Here is a 16,224-nt window from a genome sequence, read left to right on the forward strand (position 1 = left end):
TATTCCGAGCGATGCGTCTATGATTTGAACAGCAACCGACGAAGACCTTAGTGGCGGCGAAGCACAGTTGTCAAGGTTGGAACAATGTCCTCGTACTGCACGATTCTTAAGCGGCGTTGCCCCCAAACAACCCCAAGCCGGAGTTTGCTTACCTTCCTGGATTGTACTGCTGCAGTTAATACCAGCTTATCATCGTTGCGGGGGTACGGGGCAAGGGGTGGCCGGTCTGTTGGCGCTGTGGAGGTTTCGCCGGGGGAACGACACCCCAGAGTATGGCCGAGAAAGCCAAGATATCAAACTCACTGGAGCCAATCAGGGCGAGGTTGGTCGACTTGAACTCAAACACCAAACGGCCTAGTTCCATTTCCATCACCAAATACACTGTCTAGCATGCTTCGCCCGAGAACCACGCTAACGCTAACACCAATACTCTACCCTTGTCGAGCAATACGCACGTCGTGCCGGGTGATAATGGGACCACCCCAGGCTGGCTCCAAGGTCCCGGACCACCTACCAATCTACTTTAGCTCTAGCTTCATGGGGGCGACTCTCTTATCATCGGTGAAAGCTTGTCTTGTCGACCTGCCTCCGAACTGTCCAGGGTCTAGACCATACGGACAACTTGCCGCCTCTGAGGAAGAAAGGGGCCTAACGCAACGGCGTGGCCGGAGACTGGCAGGTCTGCCCCCCCATAGCACTGGGATTACACTATTGGAGACAACTTGAATCAAGGGAAGACAGAATGCACCATATCAAGTGTTTTTTCACCCTTGCCAAAAACGGCCGACATGTCCTGGCCTGCCCATCGCACATATATATCAGGGGCCTCTTGACACCGACATCTCGGCGTTGCTCGTATCACTCACAGGATCGTCTTCATCCCTATACGCAACAGCAGTGGTTCCAAGGAATCCTTGTCGCTAGAAGTTGTTCGCCAAAATGTCAGCCCAACAACCAGTCGTCGTCGACGACGAGAAGCACAACGTCAAGGATGCTGTGGTGAATAGCCAGCATGGCAGCTTCGAAGGGTCTCATGATGAGGAGACCGGCGTTATCACCAAGGGCCAGCCCCTTCAACGGAATTTGCAAAATCGACACATGCAGATGATTGCCATCGGTATGTTCCATGACGCCTAGCTCTGAGGGCCCATGAGCTCCCATGCCTTCCACATTGCTGACTTACAACACACAGGCGGTGCCATTGGCGCTGGTCTCTTCGTCGGTTCTGGTGGTGCTCTTCGAAGTGGTGGCCCGGCCGCCTTGGTATGACCATCCTCACCTCGATTTTAGTTTATATTTGTGTCTAACTAAGACCCCAACAGATCATCGGTTACATGATCGTTGGAATCATGCTCATGTTCACGACCCAGGCTCTGGCCGAGATGGCCGTCCTGTACCCTGTCAACGGTGCCTTCTACACATACGTCTGCCGATTCGTCGATCCGTCTTGGTGAGTTGGCCTCATGACATCGATACACATCGGGAAACAATTGTCTAATAATGATTCAGGGGTTTCGCCATGGGCTGGGACTACGCCATTGCCTGGTTGACCGTCTTGCCTTTCGAACTCGTCGCCGCTAGTATCACGATCAAGTTCTGGCGTGATGATCTCAACATGGGCATCTGGGTCGCCGTCTTCCTCGTCGTCCTCGCCATCATCCAAATCTTCGGTGTCCGCGGCTACGGCGAAGTCGAGTTCATCCTGAGCATCATCAAGATCGCCGCCTGCACTGGCTTCATCATCCTGGGTATTGTCATCAACTGCGGCGGCGTCGGCGACAAGGGCTACCTGGGCGCAAAGTATTGGCACGAACCCGGCGCGTTCCAGAACGGCTTCAACGGCTTCGCCGGTGTCTTTGTCGTTGCGGCTTTCGCTTTCGGCGGCACAGAGCTCGTCGGCCTGGCCGCCGCTGAGTCGACCAACCCCCGCAAGGCCATTCCCATGGCCAGCAAGCAGGTCTTCTGGCGTATCGCTTTCTTCTACATTGTCAACCTCTTCATCCTCGGCCTCATCGTCCCGGCCAACGACCCCCGCCTCATGGGCTCCTCCGGCGCCAACACCAAGGCCTCGCCCTTTGTCCTCGCCATCCAGGACGCCGGCATCAAGGTTCTGCCCTCCATCTTCAACGCCGTCATTACCATCGCCGTCATCAGCGTCGCCAACAGCTGTACATTCGGTTCCACCCGAACCATGCAGGCCATGGCCGAGCGTGGCATGGCCCCCCGTTTCCTCGCCTACGTCGACAAGCAAGGCCGTCCCATCTGGTGTATCCTCGTCCAAATCGCCTTTGGCCTGCTGGCCTTCATCGGCGAGTCTGCCGACAGCAGCACCGTCTTCGGCTGGCTCCTGGCCCTTTCCGGTCTCTCCTACTTCTTCGTTTGGGGTTCCATTTGCCTGTCGCACATCCGCATGCGCCTGGCCTGGAAGGTCCAGGGTTACACTCTCGAGCAGATCCCCTACAAGGTGCCACTGGGTATCTGGGGTAGCGTCATCGGCTTGTTCCTCAACTTCATCTGCCTCATGGCCACCTTCTACAACGCCCTTTACGTAAGTCATTCCTTGTCCCTCCCCTCCCCTCTCTCTCCAACTTCCACATTCCCAACAAACTTTATGGTCGTGATGCAGGACAACAGCGCTAACAAACCGCTTTCTCGCAGCCCTCCCCCAATGCCCAGCCTACTGCCGAAGGCTTCTTCATGGCCTACCTGGCCGCACCCATCGTCATCTTCCTCTACGTCCTCTGGAAGCTCATCTCACGCGATTGGCGCCTGTACGTGCCCCTCAGCGAGATCGACCTCAAGTCGGGCGTCAAGCTGGCCGACCCCAGTGACGAGCCCGAGCCCGAGAAGACCTGGGCCAACCTGCCTCGCCGCATGGCCCGTGCCTTGTTCTAAACAACGGTACCTTGGGGGATGACGGCATTGGACCAGAGGCGATCCCTTATCGTCAGTATATATAGGCCGGACGAGTATGAGCAAAAGCATGGAAGGGAGAAGATCGGTGGTAAAGTCCATGTGACGGAAGGATCGGAGAAGCGCGCAAGGGGGGGGGGAGCATAACATAAAGAGATACCAATTTTCATTTCATCTGCAAACGTGTGTCCCGGTTTGTCCGGACACGCTTCTGTGCGAAAACCAATCTACGAACTTTTCTTAGCCCTGCGTGATGCCCAAGGGGACAACGGATGCAGTTGCTGGCAGAATCACCCCGGTAAGTAGAAGGGGCTACCTGGCCCTTCAACAAGTCTCGCGTCGTTTTGCTGTCAATGTTTAAACGTTCGGGCACACCCACTCACTCACACACACTCGAAGAGCATCACGGTTACACGCGGCATTTATGGCAAGGAAGTTTCTTATGAGTGAATGCATTCATTGTATTCGACCGTCCCTCTACAACCATATGTACAAGAAAGAGTTCTATTGAAGAGGCCTTGGAAAGGGGACCTTGACCCAGCACTGCGCCGCGCCGCTCGCACACAAAACATCGTCGGTTTATACGCTCGCTTGATCAGTGTATATATTTAATTCTAACCCAACACGCCCGTCCGAGCCGGCTCGATAAATGCCGTAGCCGGCTGCCGGTGGAAACCAAACCCAGGTCTATTTGCTGGTTCGCGGCTCGCCCGCCTCCGCCGCGAGGTCCCGCTCTACCATCTCGATTGAGCCCAGACTAGGGAAGCGCTTCGAGAAATCCTGAAGGTAGTCGTCTTTCTCCTTGGCCGACATTTCTAGCACCGGTCGCCCGGCGAGTCCCACGCCGACAAGATGGTCGGAGGGTACAGCGGAACCTTGAGGTTGCTTCTGCGGCGAACCCGGTCGGCCACCGGTTGGCAGGCTGTTGAGGTGCATTGGCTTTCGTGGCGCCACTGGCCGAGGTCCCGGTGTGGTCCGTCCCGCCGTCGGCATGGAGTCGCTGGTGGACGACCGCACCTTGTTAACCATCACGTCTTGGGAGTTTGACGGCGTCATGGGCCGAGGTTTGGCACCTCCGACTGCCTTCCTGGGGATCTCCGGGAGCTGTTTGTCCACTCGGCCTGCAGGGGAGTCTGTGTAGACGCCATATCCCTGAGCGGTGCGTGGAACCTGAGCCGAAGACTTCTGGCCCTCGCTCAGCAAATTCTGCACCCTGTTCTGGATGCTGACAGCCCGAGAGACCCCGCCAATGCTCTTCGGTAGCGGGGTGGGGCCGCCTGAGCTTGATCCTTGACTGGTAAACCGTTGACGATACTCTGCCGCCGCAGCCTCAACACGACGTTCCTCCTCTTCCAGACGCAGGCGCTCGAGCTCACGTCGCATCGCCGGGGTCATGTCCTCTGTCTCCTCCAAACCTCTGCCGTCATCGGTCCGGCCATCAGTAGCCTCTGATCCTTCAATTGGAGTCAGCATACTGCGGTCCAATTGTTTGAGTGGTGACGGAGTCCGAGCAGGTGGGGGTGCTTGGTTCCCCTCGAATCGTTTGAACGCGTCTCCGAATCTACCGGCCAGTATGTTTTTTGTCCCAGACAGAGAGCCGAGACTTCCGCGTTTACCGTGCTTCGAATGCCAGTCTCTTTTCTTGGAATCCGACTCTTCCATGCTGCGCAAGAACTCAACGTTGGACTCAATATGAGCTTCCTCCTCCGGTTCCACCGCCGCAGGCGATGGAACTCTGTCGGGGAACTTCGAAGACAAGAGACTGGGAGAAGGTAGGGGCTTTGAAGAACCTTCCTTCTCGCGCAGAAACTCCAAGTTCGACTCAAGATGCGTGCTGATTGGCCGTGGACGGCCGTCAATAGATCTTCTCGACTGCGCACTTGAATCGAGGAGTTCCAGGCTTGGCCGGCCCCCTTCGAGTGACGGGCGAGAGGATGACGGATGCCGAACGTGCGTCGGACGAAGTTGGTAAGATGGGGCACGAGGGAGCGGCCCCGAGGCCCCGTCTTCAGCACCCGGTCGAGTCGGAAGACCAGAGTCTTTCTGGCGGGGAAGGCTGGTTGAACGATGGTGGTCTGCCGTGGGCACTCGCCATACGGGGACCGGCTCGCGGGGCTGTTGTTCTAGCGATGGGGAAGTCGTCATTGTGCCTGTCGACACATACCTCGACGGTTGAGGTTGAGGCTGGTATTGGGCCTGGGTCTGGGATGAGATGGCTTGCAACTCAGGGTTCTTGTTGATGATGGCATGCGCTCTGCTCATCTCAGTTGGCTTCGGAGGAGCAGAGTAAGTTTTTGTCAGTCCAACCGACCCCGGAGGAGGAGATTTGACTGTCGGCGGTGTATAACCAGCAGAGGCTGTTGGGACAACAGTCCTCGGCCGGACGGGATCGGGGTTCTTAGGTGGGGACTGGGCCGGCGCAAACGCTTGATCCACAGGCTTCTCCGCGGGCCTCGGAATCTGGACTCTTTGCTGTTGCGCTGGGGGACTAGTATGCGACTCAAAGTTAAATTTCGAGCCTTGCTCGTGGAGCAAAGAGAACTGGTCCAATGGTGGAAACCTGGATGAGAATTCATCCACGTCTCCCGCTGGAGCCGCCGCAGGAGCCACAGAGGCCGCAGGAGCAGCCTGCGAATCCAGAGCCGCGAACGGATCCCCATCAGTCACCCGCATGGGAGATGGACTTGGTTTGGCGGCCTGCATTGGCTGGGGTTGTTGACTGGCGGCTGGCAGCCTTCCTCTCCTCATAGGAACGATGTCGGGAATAGCCTGCTCCTGCTGCGCGGGTGGAGAGTAAACAGCGCCGACTACTGGTTTAGGGTGGGATTTATCCGAAGCGGAAGGTCGTTCTCTATTCTGTGGCTCTGAGTGCGGCTTTCCCGCGTAGATCTGCTCAAGTCTCAGTAAGCTGTCCATTTGGTAAATCGTACAAGACAACCTACGTCTTGGATAGGGACATCACGCCCCTGCATGACACACCCTTCGCGAAGAACTTGATAGATGTTCGGCCTGGCCTGTGGGCTCTCACGCAGCATAGATGCTTATTTATGTCAGTTGATGCATTCTTGATCACGCCTAAGGAAACTTACCAATGAGTTTTTTTAAGCGGTCTGAGAACACTGGATAGCTGGGATATTTAAAGCTCGCATTGAGGATAGCCAGCTGTCCCTGGTCCTCGAAAGGGGTGGTGTAGTAGCACAGCTTGTACAGCAGAACACCCAAAGCCCAAATATCCGACTTCTCATCGATAGGCTGCTTCCGATAGACATCAATCATCTCCGGACTCCTATACTGCATAGTGGTGTGCTTTTGTACGTCCTCGTCCAAGAGCCTGCACTCGACAACAGTCTGGGGCGCGGGTTTGGGCGTCGCCGCAGAGCCAAAATCGCACAGCTTGAATCGCTTCTGGGAACCGTGGCTGAGAATCAAAACGTTTTCGACCTTCAAATCTCGGTGGAGCAATGGCGGCTTGAGGTAATGCATGCAGGCAACTCCTTCCGTTATGTCGGTGAAGATGTGGAGGATCTCGGGCTCGGTCAATCGGTGCTGCAGACGCGTATTCATAAAGTCGATCAGGCCGCCTCCATTGCAGTATTCCATGAGCAAGAACACCTCGTATCCTCCTCCTCGCATTTCCGATGCGTGGGAGTCGATGTATGTGACGATGGGACGATGGCCCTTGAGCCTCTTCATAGTCTCGACCTCGATTCGCATGCTTCGCAGTGCGTCTTTGTCAGGCACAGCCACCCTTTTCAAGACGGCCATGTCCGTGCCATCGACAGCCTTCGGGAGCTTGACGAGATAGACATGGGCAAAACCTCCTTCGGAAAGATATTTTTGAATCACCACCCTGTGGTTGCCAACTTGTATCTTCGTTCCGGGGGCGAAGGTGCCGGCAGGCGCCGTAGCCACAGGGGCAGGCATTGGAGCACCATAGGTGGCAGGATGAGCAGCTCGTGGGGCCGCAGCGGGCATGTGATGGCCGTACGATGCCATATCGGCAGGAAAATGTCGAAAAAGTGATCGTTGGCAAGTGTTGTCGCCGCCCAATGCAGTCAGCCTGGGTAGGTGGAGGGTTAGCGGAAGGTTGAGATCGGTGAGAGGATGGACAAGAGAAAGATTGAAGGATTAGGAGAGCGGCTGTGGCATTGACGAGTGGTTGCGACCCGATCAAGGCTCAATCAAGCCATTATTGGATGTTGATGATGTCTGCTGGAGTCTTTGATGAGTCGGATCTAGGTTGCCATCAAGCTGAACCCGAACTTGGACATACGTAGTGCGTAGTTCGTAGTTACGGAGCGCCCATCAGCCGCTGTTAGTGGTGGAGCGCTGGCATAAGGCCTTGGATAGCTAACCAAGACCCTGTTCCATGTTTCGCAATGCACCTCAGCCGGGGAAGTGTCGGGTAAATGTCATGCACCGCAATTGCTGTCATTGGTTAGGCAGCAGCTGCCAAGCACCCTCACCAGACGGCACCAAGTGTGAATCTCGCCTGATCCCCGCAGGCGGCGGTCAGGCCGAGATCCAGATTCCGTGGCGGGGGTTCAGCTACGTATCTTCTTATCGATATGAGATTGCGATAAGACTTCGTTATCGGGCCAAATTTTTTTCTACTCGGGGTCTCGAGCCGCCTGGTTTGCGCTGCAGAGTTGCACCTTTTTTGATCTGATCTCGAACGCTAGCAAAACCTACGCACGCTTAAACAGACACCGAAGAAGACAATCAAAATGGCAAAGAGAAAGAGAGTCGAAGTCGCGAACGCGACCCCTGCGCAAGACACAGCACCTTCGAAAAAGGCCAAGGCGACTACCAATGGCTCGGCGTCGAAAGCAACCGCCTCTAACGACCTGGCCGAAGAGGTGACGATCCAAATTGTCACCGGTTCTTACGATCGAGTCCTCCACGGCATCTCGGCTACGATAAAACCAACGGGTGATGTCGAATTCGCCGACACCTTCCTCTTCACTGCGCACACCTCGGCCATCCGCTGCGTCGCCTTGTCCCCTGTTTCGGTTCCTGTCCCTGGACAGGGCCAAAAGGTTCTGCTGGCGTCCGGAAGCACCGACGAGCGCATCAACCTGTACAACCTGTCAGCGCATCCCACAAGCCGCACGAACCAGGATCTCCTGTCCTCTGTTGCTGCCCGGCCTATCCTCGAGAACTCCAAAAACAGAGAGCTGGGAACGTTGCTGCACCACTCGTCCAGCATCACCAAGCTGGCCTTTCCCACGCGATCTAAACTGCTCTCCTCGAGCGAGGATTCTACGATTGCCGTTACGAGGACGAGAGATTGGTCCGTATTATCGACCATCAAGGCGCCGATAGCCCCGCCCCACGGCAGGCCTAGCGGTGATACTGCTCCCTTTGGCGGCACGCCGTCCGGCGTCAACGACTTCGCTATCCATCCCAGTATGAAGTTGATGATCAGTGTCAGCAAAGGCGAGCGGTGTATGCGGTTGTGGAACCTTGTCACCGGCAAGAAGGCCGGTGTTCTCAACTTCAGCCGTAGCATGCTGCAGGAGGTTGGAGAGGGAAGGCATTCTACAGGCGAAGGCCGGAGAGTAGTCTGGGGAAAGACGGATGACGAGGATGAGTTTGCGGTCGGTTTTGACCGTGATATCATTGTGTTTGGTATGGACAGTGTTCCCAAGTGTCGCGTTATGCCCGACACGCGGAACAAGATCCATCACTTTTCCTACATCACTGTCGATGGCGAAAGCGAGTCAAGCATTTTGGCAGTATCTACCGAGGATGGGCGTGTCCTGTTCTTCTCTACGAAATCAGACGATCTGAAGAAGCCCGAGTCGGAGGATAAGTCGTTGTCGACTGCCAAGCTGGTGGCCCAAATCGGAGGCAAGGAAGACGGCGTTTCTGGCCGGATCAAGGAAATGGCGATTCTGCAAGTCAAAGAGAAGGACTCGACGACCTTGATCATTGTGGCTGGCAGCAGCGACGGAAAGGTGCGGTTATGGAAGGTTGGGGCGAAGGAGATTGCAGGCGGCAAGGCAAAGGGCAAGGGCAAGGGCGAGGCGAAACAAGCTGGCAAGCTGCTGGGAACATACAACACCAACAACCGTATTACCTGTGTGGCGGCATTTGCCATGATACCCCGGCCGGAAGGAGTGGAGGAAAGCGAGGACGAGGCTGACGAGGAGGATTCGGACGATTCTGAAGACGACGATGAAGAGTAAACCAATACGACTGTGCAATAGCAACGACAGCCTCAGATATCAATTTAATCGTACTTACGTACCCCTCGGCCCCAACAAAGTTCCGCCGAGCGTGAAGTTCAAACGGCGGAGAGAGAACCGGTTCCGACTCACCGTCGCCGGGCGCTGCCGCCCTCCTAGATTGGTCCGTGCAGAGTCCCGCTGATCGGCGTTGGGGGTGTCTCGTATTGGTCTGCAGGTTGTTGGCCAATCCCCCCTAACCTGTCTCTCTGTCACGAGCGTTTGCAGGTTGGCACATGTTAATGGAGGATCCGATCTCCTCCAAGTTGTGACGACTGGTTGGCTGGAGATTGAGATACAGGGCAGCAAAGGGAGACGGACAGACGCAAGACACACGAGCGCGGCAGCACATGTGTCTGAGGTTGATATGAGATGGCGTCGTCTAGCGTGTGATGTACAGGCCTTCCGCTGCATCTCTGTCTGCGTGCATGTCCTTCGGAAGAAAGCGACTTGCATAGGGGAAAAGGGAGTGAGGGAGAGCGGTAAGACATTGAAGCCCGACGGCATTGGACCCCGACCGGAAGCAAGGCTATCGCCGTGCTCCCGCTCCCCCCTCCTTAACTTCAGCGCAGATTGATGCCATGATTACCGTCTTCTCTGCAACAAGTGCCTTAGTCAAGACTCGAGTTTTTATTTTTACTTATTTTGTTTTATACACACCTCGCTTGCCCCCCCCCCGTTTTTCGCCCCTCAACGCTCGTCAGGGAACATGGCTGAATACGCGGGCTCCTCGGGAACAATCAGGATGTTAAGCCAACCCCTCTTTCCCTGGCGGTACCTTGCCCAAGACAGGACCACATGTAGTGTAGTAGTGCATGGGCGGCTCTGAGAGCACGCTTTCTTTGGGAGAGGGAACTTCATTCAGCATTGAGAGGGATTGGCCGCTGTAGTGTGGGGTAGCGGCGAATCAGCAGGCCAAGAATGTCATTAAAGGACCCAATCTGGCGTGCACCAGTCATGTGGCCCCACTGGAGACAATGCTATTGCATGCAGTTGGGGCTTGGCGCCAGTCCCCTAGCTCCCACTCAACGCAGAAGCAAAAGTGCAAAAAAAAGCCATGATCCTGCGGCAACGGGAAATCCGTACCTCGCCTAGCGATTCGGGCCAGCAGCTAGCAAACGGCAGGCAGGCAGTTGCAGTGCAGAGAAACAAATGCAAGTTGTGTACTTCCGATGCAAGTCGAGTTGCGGCATGTATACACAAGGTAGCTCAGCTGGTGGTACAGCATCAAAGCATGGGTAGGTATCCATAATACGGATACTCTGTAGCTAATGTAGGTAGGGTAGGTGCAGGTCTAGACATGTGAATATTTCCATCCATCCCTCCCTCACATCGAGTCCCCTCTCGCGCTTTCTTGCTCTCCCGTGTCTCCCTCCCTCTCTCTGTCTCACACACACACTCTCTCTGTGTTGCCCCTAAGCCACACAGCGCAAAGACCACACCACCACCACGCCGGAAGTTCCCCTCTCGTCTGTTGCCCGCATCTGCTTTACTGTCGTGTGTCTCGTCCTCGTCCCGAACAGGACACGCGATTATTACTGCAGTACGCACTTCACGGCGGCCGGTAGATCAGTGATGCTGACTTGGGCTACCACCGGACAACAGCAACCCACGGCGAACTGACCTCTGAGAGACCATGCCGCCGCCCTAGCATCTGCCCGTCTTTTCGTCACTTTACTAGCAAACTGCCTTGATTGGCTCTTTTGCATATTCTTCCACCCTCCTCCCCTCCCGTCCCTCCCCCCCTCTACCGGCCCACGACAAACTTGTAGCAGGGGTGTCTTGCATCAGCTCCTCCGAGCTCGTTTCCTCACGCTCCAGAGTCGCCCGTCGCATTCCCAACATTTTTTCCCCCTGTATACCTTACCGTCTTACGCAGCTACAATTAGCAATCCTGTCGGCCCTTCTCCGTTCGTCCAATCCCTCACCAAATTGGCTTGAGGCGAATTGTAGCCCACGTGAGACGAGACAGTTGCCTCTTCGTCTGAACTCACCTGTGACGGCAACAATCTCTTCGCAAGGTCGACTTTGGGGACAACCTACCCTCATACGTAGACTTTAAACGTTGCGGGCAACTCAAAACGTGCGTACTCGTTTCTGGCGTGAATCTTCACATCTGTTCACCAACTTGCCCTCTAACTGCCGTGTCCTGTCATAGACTCCGTACTTCACTCATTCCCTACCCTGCGAAGTCTGACCCGAACCAACGACCATGTCCGACGACGGCCCTACTCTTGTACGGCCCATTCCCCGCCGTCCCTTCGAGTTGAATCACACAAGCCCGACTCCTCCAGAAGACGACTCGTCCTGTCCCAGCCCAAACCCAGAAATCGATCTGGCTAGACTACAAAATGGCCAGGCGACGGCTTCGGAATCAGGCTCCATATCTCGCGCCCAGTCCGTGTTGAACCTGACGGCTTCCACGCTGTTTGGAATATACTCCCCGACGACATACGGCAAGGACCGCTCCTACCATGAGCGGGACGAGATGGATACTCCCTGGGGGACCGGGGCGCAAACGCCTATCAAGCGGCCCAGCGTGGATGATACAACGTTTGAGCTTATGAAAGACCGCTCCAGCCTTTTGCGCCGACGATCCTCCTACCGCGGCGGGGCGAAACCACCGCCGTTGTCAACCACTGACAGTGTCCTTTTCACGATCTCGCGGGTTGCCCTGCTCTTCGTCATTGGCATGGGATACGGCCTAATGGTTACAAGGTTGCAAACCGAGCACAGATTCTCGTCCTTCCAGGTCGAGAGCAGCACCACCAAGCCTGGCTACGACTGGCAGTACCTCACGCTGTGGGGCCTGTCCGGTGTGGTCCTCGGCAGCCTGCTTCCTTGGTTCGATGGGGTATGGGAGGATGCGTTTGGAAAGGAAGACGAGGGCACAGGACGAAGGCCCAGCCCTTCGCCCGAAGATACTAGCCCTGTAAAGGACTGGGCTTTGGTTGTCCGTAGCATCGGCGCCTTTGTGGGCATTGTGTTCGCCATTGTAAGTTGCCTCTGCGAACATTTAGATAAATTGGCTCTAACAGCACGCAGCGCAAGCTTCCCTGGGCATCGACGCTACAAGTATCACTGACTTTGGCGCTGGTCAATCCGTTCTTGTGGTACTTGATTGACCGTTCGAAACCCGGATTCCTGCTCTCTGCCGCTGTGGGCCTAACGGGCTCGGCGGTGCTGCTGGGCATCAATCCCGACGTGATGCCGACGCCTTCGTCCCTGACCTACCGGAATGGGTCGGACAAGGCCTATTCGGAGCCTATCACTCTTGGAGGGCTTGCCAGGCAGGAAACCATTGAGACCGGTATCTGGATGCTCAGTGTTCTGTTCTGCAGCTGTGTCTGTTTTGGAAACATAGGCAGGCGACTGGCGTTAAACAGGTCAGCCACCACACGTGGACGTTGGGCCGGAATCAGATGAATGAGCATCGTGCTAAAATGATAATTTGGGATTGTATGATTTCGGGTCATGAGTATGTGTCCTTGGCTGAATGGAAATTCTTGGTAATCTCGGAAAAGGGACCAAAAAGAGACGGGGGAAGGACACATCCATACAAGCAAACGCCCACTACCTGGGCCTGCTACCGTATTACCTTTGTACCAGCGTAATGAGAGTCCAGCGCTGAAGGCCTGCTGATTCAATAGGCAGCGATTGGTTTTCAGCAGCAGTCTCCTCTCTCGCGTTCCATCACAAAGTGATTTATCTCTGGAGTTGCCTCCAGCCTTTCCCCGGCGCGGGACTTACTTACGAGTCGCACGCACACACACACACACACACACATACACGCACCATACTCTTTTCCACAACCCTGCAGGCCGTTTCGCTGCGGCAAAGGAAGTGAGCATGACTACAATATCGGCGCCGTCCTACTTCAATGGTGCAATGACATTCTACGGGGGGTTTACACGCTCAGCCAGCCCCTCCCATCGCTTAGGTGTGGACTCTTGTTCCTCGATCCTCGAAACTCTCATTTTTCGGGTCTGGTATTCCATGCGTCTTCAATCTGTGATTTTCCTCCACAACTTCCTGTATTTTTATTTTTTTACTTTTTATTGTTGTTCCCCGATTGTTATTGGGTATTTTCTTTTGTTCCCTTTTTTTTCTGCCGAATCTTTAAATGCATTGACATCTCGACTCGGGGTGTCGAGGCGCACCAGGATCTACTTGGCTTGGCCAATGGCCTCGACGACGGCCTGCGCCTTAACAACGACGTCGGTGCCGTAGTCGACTTGAGGGAGGCCCATCATGGTGAGGAGTTTCGGGCTGCCGACCATCTCGCTGACGGTGGCCGCTCGGCTGCAGACGTCGGTGAAGGATTCGGCGGCGGCGGCAGGACCGGTTCGACCTGGGATCCCCATGTCAGCAAACAAATCCCTTTTTCCCCGCCGGCATGCGGCCGGCTTGGCCCGCGCGCGCAACGCGTGGGGGAAGGGGCGAGCTGCCCTGTCTGTTAGTAGCAGTGCTCGGAGGGATGGCGTTCTAACCGGATTGCTGCTGCGGGATCTGCTCCGGATATTGCACGGGTTCGCCGTCTCGGATGTGGTCGAGCTCGGTCATGATGTACCGGGAGCGGTTGACAAAGTCCCAGATGTGGAAGAGACCCCTGTGGGGGTTTGGCGGGATCCAGGCCGGGTGGGCCTCGATCGCCGTGATGAGATCTGAGAGCCTCTCGGTAATGTTGGCTCGTACTTCGGTAGATGGTAGCGTGGACGTCATCTTGATTGTTTCTTTCTCTGAAGGAGAAAAAAATTAGATAGTGTCAGAAGGGCCAGAAGATAATGACGTTGTATCAAAGAGAGGAGTTGTGGTGTTGTCAGAAAGTCGAGGGGAGACTATGGAATCAGGATGAACATGTACCTGTCACGACCAAATACGGTAAATTTCGGGTGGTAGACTGAAGACAATGAAAAAAGAGGGAAAAAGAAGAAGAAAATTTGGAAGCTTTGCCATTGTCGAATAAACAGTCACGCGGGAAGTTTCCTCATCTGTGAGTTGTCGGTGAGGGTAAGCAAGGGTTTGGAACGCGTTGCCGCGACTTGTGGCATGTTCCATCGCACAGATTCGGCTGGACAACGAGCAAGCCACTGCTCACTCGAATTAGGTTGTGTTTGCGGAGGGGAAGCGAGTGGAGTCGAATGGCGGGATTTGGGCTGAATAGAGGGGGTTCAAGGGTTTGATGGGGTCGATGGCTGGTCCAGAAGCGAAGATCTGGTCTGGTTCTGGGAGCTCAGTACGGAAACAGAGTCGATGTGGTGAACATTGTGCGGTTGCACAGAGGCTGTAAAACAATACCAACAACAGCGCTAAGTTCTGCTGTGTCCTAGTATCGGGAAAACCTCGACCCCTGCGGAAGAAGCAACCTGGGGGGGGGAGCGATTCTTCTTTCGACCGAGACATTGTTCCCTATGGCCCGAGCTTCGGCCATTGTCTTGGAGTTTGACATGAGGCAGACGATCCTGCAAGGGTTGATTCAGACCGATTGGCCTTCCCACTTCTTGGCACCTACAGCTGAGGATGTTATCATGATGCCGAAGCAACAAGACAAATGAAAGCTTCCTCCTCAGCACTTTTATTGCATTGCTGTCCCGGGCCGAGGCATAGTGAAAAGTGCGAGCCAAATCGCCCAGAACGAGGATCTCGTGAGGGAGCAGCGGTTGTAATAAATAGTGAACCCGGCAACTCGGATTACGTGGTCCGGGCAAGCCTTTCCAACTTCGGAGTGAAGGTGATTGACGGCGGCAACCGGCATGCGATGTGCCGGGAGTATGAAGAGCTCGAGGCCCGACTGGCTGGATGGCAGCCGGGTCAAAATTGATGGTTTCATCCAAGGTGCCTAAGAATCACACGTCGGGTTAGTAGCCTCATGGTTTTGCACCACTACATTGTCTAAGCAAGGCTGGGTAAAACTTCTTCTGGAGGGAATCATCTAGGCTGAAAGGCTAGAACGACCAACCTTCCATTGCGAAGACAGGCATCAAACGCGGCAAGAGGCCTGCTCTCTGCATAGTAGGGCTGCGATCAGGCGTGGCCGAGACTGGAGACTAGGACCAAGGGTCCATTCAGACACGACAGAGCTAAAAACCCCGAGTTGACCGAAAAGTCATGTTGCAGATGTTGGATGGGAGATCCGAGACACATCGGTCTGTAAGAGCCAGGCCCAGGTACGCCAGGCTTGTGCTTGTCATGGCTACGGGGGTTGCCTGTCTTGTTGAGGCATAACGAAAGGTACAAAGGGTAGAGCCCGGAAAGGCAGGGGCAAAAAGTAGCGTTGTCATGACGCACTGGATCTGGGAGTCGAGCTGCATCTGAGTGGGAACAGTAGCGAACCGGCCGCTGGAAAGGCCCTGGAGCTTGGCTTACCTGGACAAATTTACACAGTCTTGGGCGCGTGCATTGGCTAGCGCCGATTGCTGGCAACGTTGGAATCGAGCAGGATCGTTGAATCCAGTTGTGATCAGTTCCAGAATGCCATCTTCGTCCGACCTAACGGGGAAGAAAACGCAAGTCTTGTGTGGGAATACGGGCTACAGCTAGAATCGTTATTACTTTCTGTTCCCTGACGAAAAGAGGTGTCCGCCCGTTGGTATACCTTATGTCGCGGTACTTGTCGGCATGGATTAAGCGTGTCGAGTGGCCATGCGTGCTGATGTTGGGGTCCTGGGGCTTGCTCGCATCGAGATCTGCTTCGGTCACACGAATGATTAGGCGCTGTTCATGCGGTATCTGGCCGTGTATTGGTTTTGCAGCCACCGGTCATCCTTTCAGTTGCGGTTACAAGATTTTCGAAATGTTAGTCTCGGGGTCTGGAACATCCCTCGCTCTCGTTGGGCTATTTCCCGCGACAACAGGGAAAAGATGTAAGGTGCCAACAAGCGGAACGGAGACATCGAGGTACACACACTCATAGCAAACTGCAACAGCACAGCAGCAAAGGAATACTACCCTCTGGCAATCACGTGGCTTGAGACATATTACCTCGCGCTGAGGTAAGCAGTACCGAGAGGTGGGACGCTGAATAGTCAATTGCGTCATATCACCGATTGTCTTCAAAATCGACTGCCCAGGGCAAAAAGAC

The 16,224-nt window shown here is 55.1% G+C and overlaps 5 protein-coding genes across 5 annotated transcripts; 3 read left to right on the top strand and 2 right to left on the bottom strand.

The window, feature by feature from the left end:
- Positions 1–939: 939 nt before the first annotated feature.
- EsH8_IV_000600 (amino acid permease/ SLC12A domain-containing protein) lies at positions 940–2,895 on the top strand (the record flags this gene model as incomplete). The annotated part of the gene is made up of 5 exons (XM_083265490.1): positions 940–1,117; positions 1,193–1,263; positions 1,323–1,450; positions 1,510–2,548; positions 2,659–2,895. 5 exons carry the CDS (start codon positions 940–942, stop codon positions 2,893–2,895), a joined length of 1,653 nt encoding a protein of 550 aa, XP_083124385.1.
- Positions 2,896–3,600: 705 nt separating this feature from the next.
- EsH8_IV_000601 (uncharacterized protein) lies at positions 3,601–6,909 on the bottom strand (the record flags this gene model as incomplete). The annotated part of the gene is made up of 3 exons (XM_083265491.1): positions 3,601–5,802; positions 5,856–5,953; positions 6,003–6,909. 3 exons carry the CDS (start codon positions 6,907–6,909, stop codon positions 3,601–3,603), a joined length of 3,207 nt encoding a protein of 1,068 aa, XP_083124386.1.
- Positions 6,910–7,640: 731 nt separating this feature from the next.
- Positions 7,641–9,104, top strand: EsH8_IV_000602 (WD40-repeat-containing domain protein; the record flags this gene model as incomplete). Its single annotated transcript, XM_083265492.1, has 1 exon — positions 7,641–9,104. One exon carries the CDS (start codon positions 7,641–7,643, stop codon positions 9,102–9,104), a length of 1,464 nt encoding a protein of 487 aa, XP_083124387.1.
- A 2,251-nt stretch (positions 9,105–11,355) lies between these two features.
- EsH8_IV_000603 (insulin-induced protein-domain-containing protein) lies at positions 11,356–12,569 on the top strand (the record flags this gene model as incomplete). Its single annotated transcript, XM_083265493.1, has 2 exons — positions 11,356–12,138; positions 12,189–12,569. The coding sequence occupies 2 exons, from the start codon at positions 11,356–11,358 to the stop codon at positions 12,567–12,569; spliced, it is 1,164 nt and encodes a 387-aa protein (XP_083124388.1).
- A 740-nt stretch (positions 12,570–13,309) lies between these two features.
- Positions 13,310–13,865, bottom strand: EsH8_IV_000604 (uncharacterized protein; the record flags this gene model as incomplete). Its single annotated transcript, XM_083265494.1, has 2 exons — positions 13,310–13,494; positions 13,634–13,865. The coding sequence occupies 2 exons, from the start codon at positions 13,863–13,865 to the stop codon at positions 13,310–13,312; spliced, it is 417 nt and encodes a 138-aa protein (XP_083124389.1).
- Positions 13,866–16,224: the final 2,359 nt, after the last annotated feature.

This window comes from Colletotrichum jinshuiense, chromosome 4 (genome assembly GCF_051148585.1).
Source record: "Colletotrichum jinshuiense chromosome 4, complete sequence".
Taxonomy (NCBI): domain Eukaryota; kingdom Fungi; phylum Ascomycota; class Sordariomycetes; order Glomerellales; family Glomerellaceae; genus Colletotrichum; species Colletotrichum jinshuiense.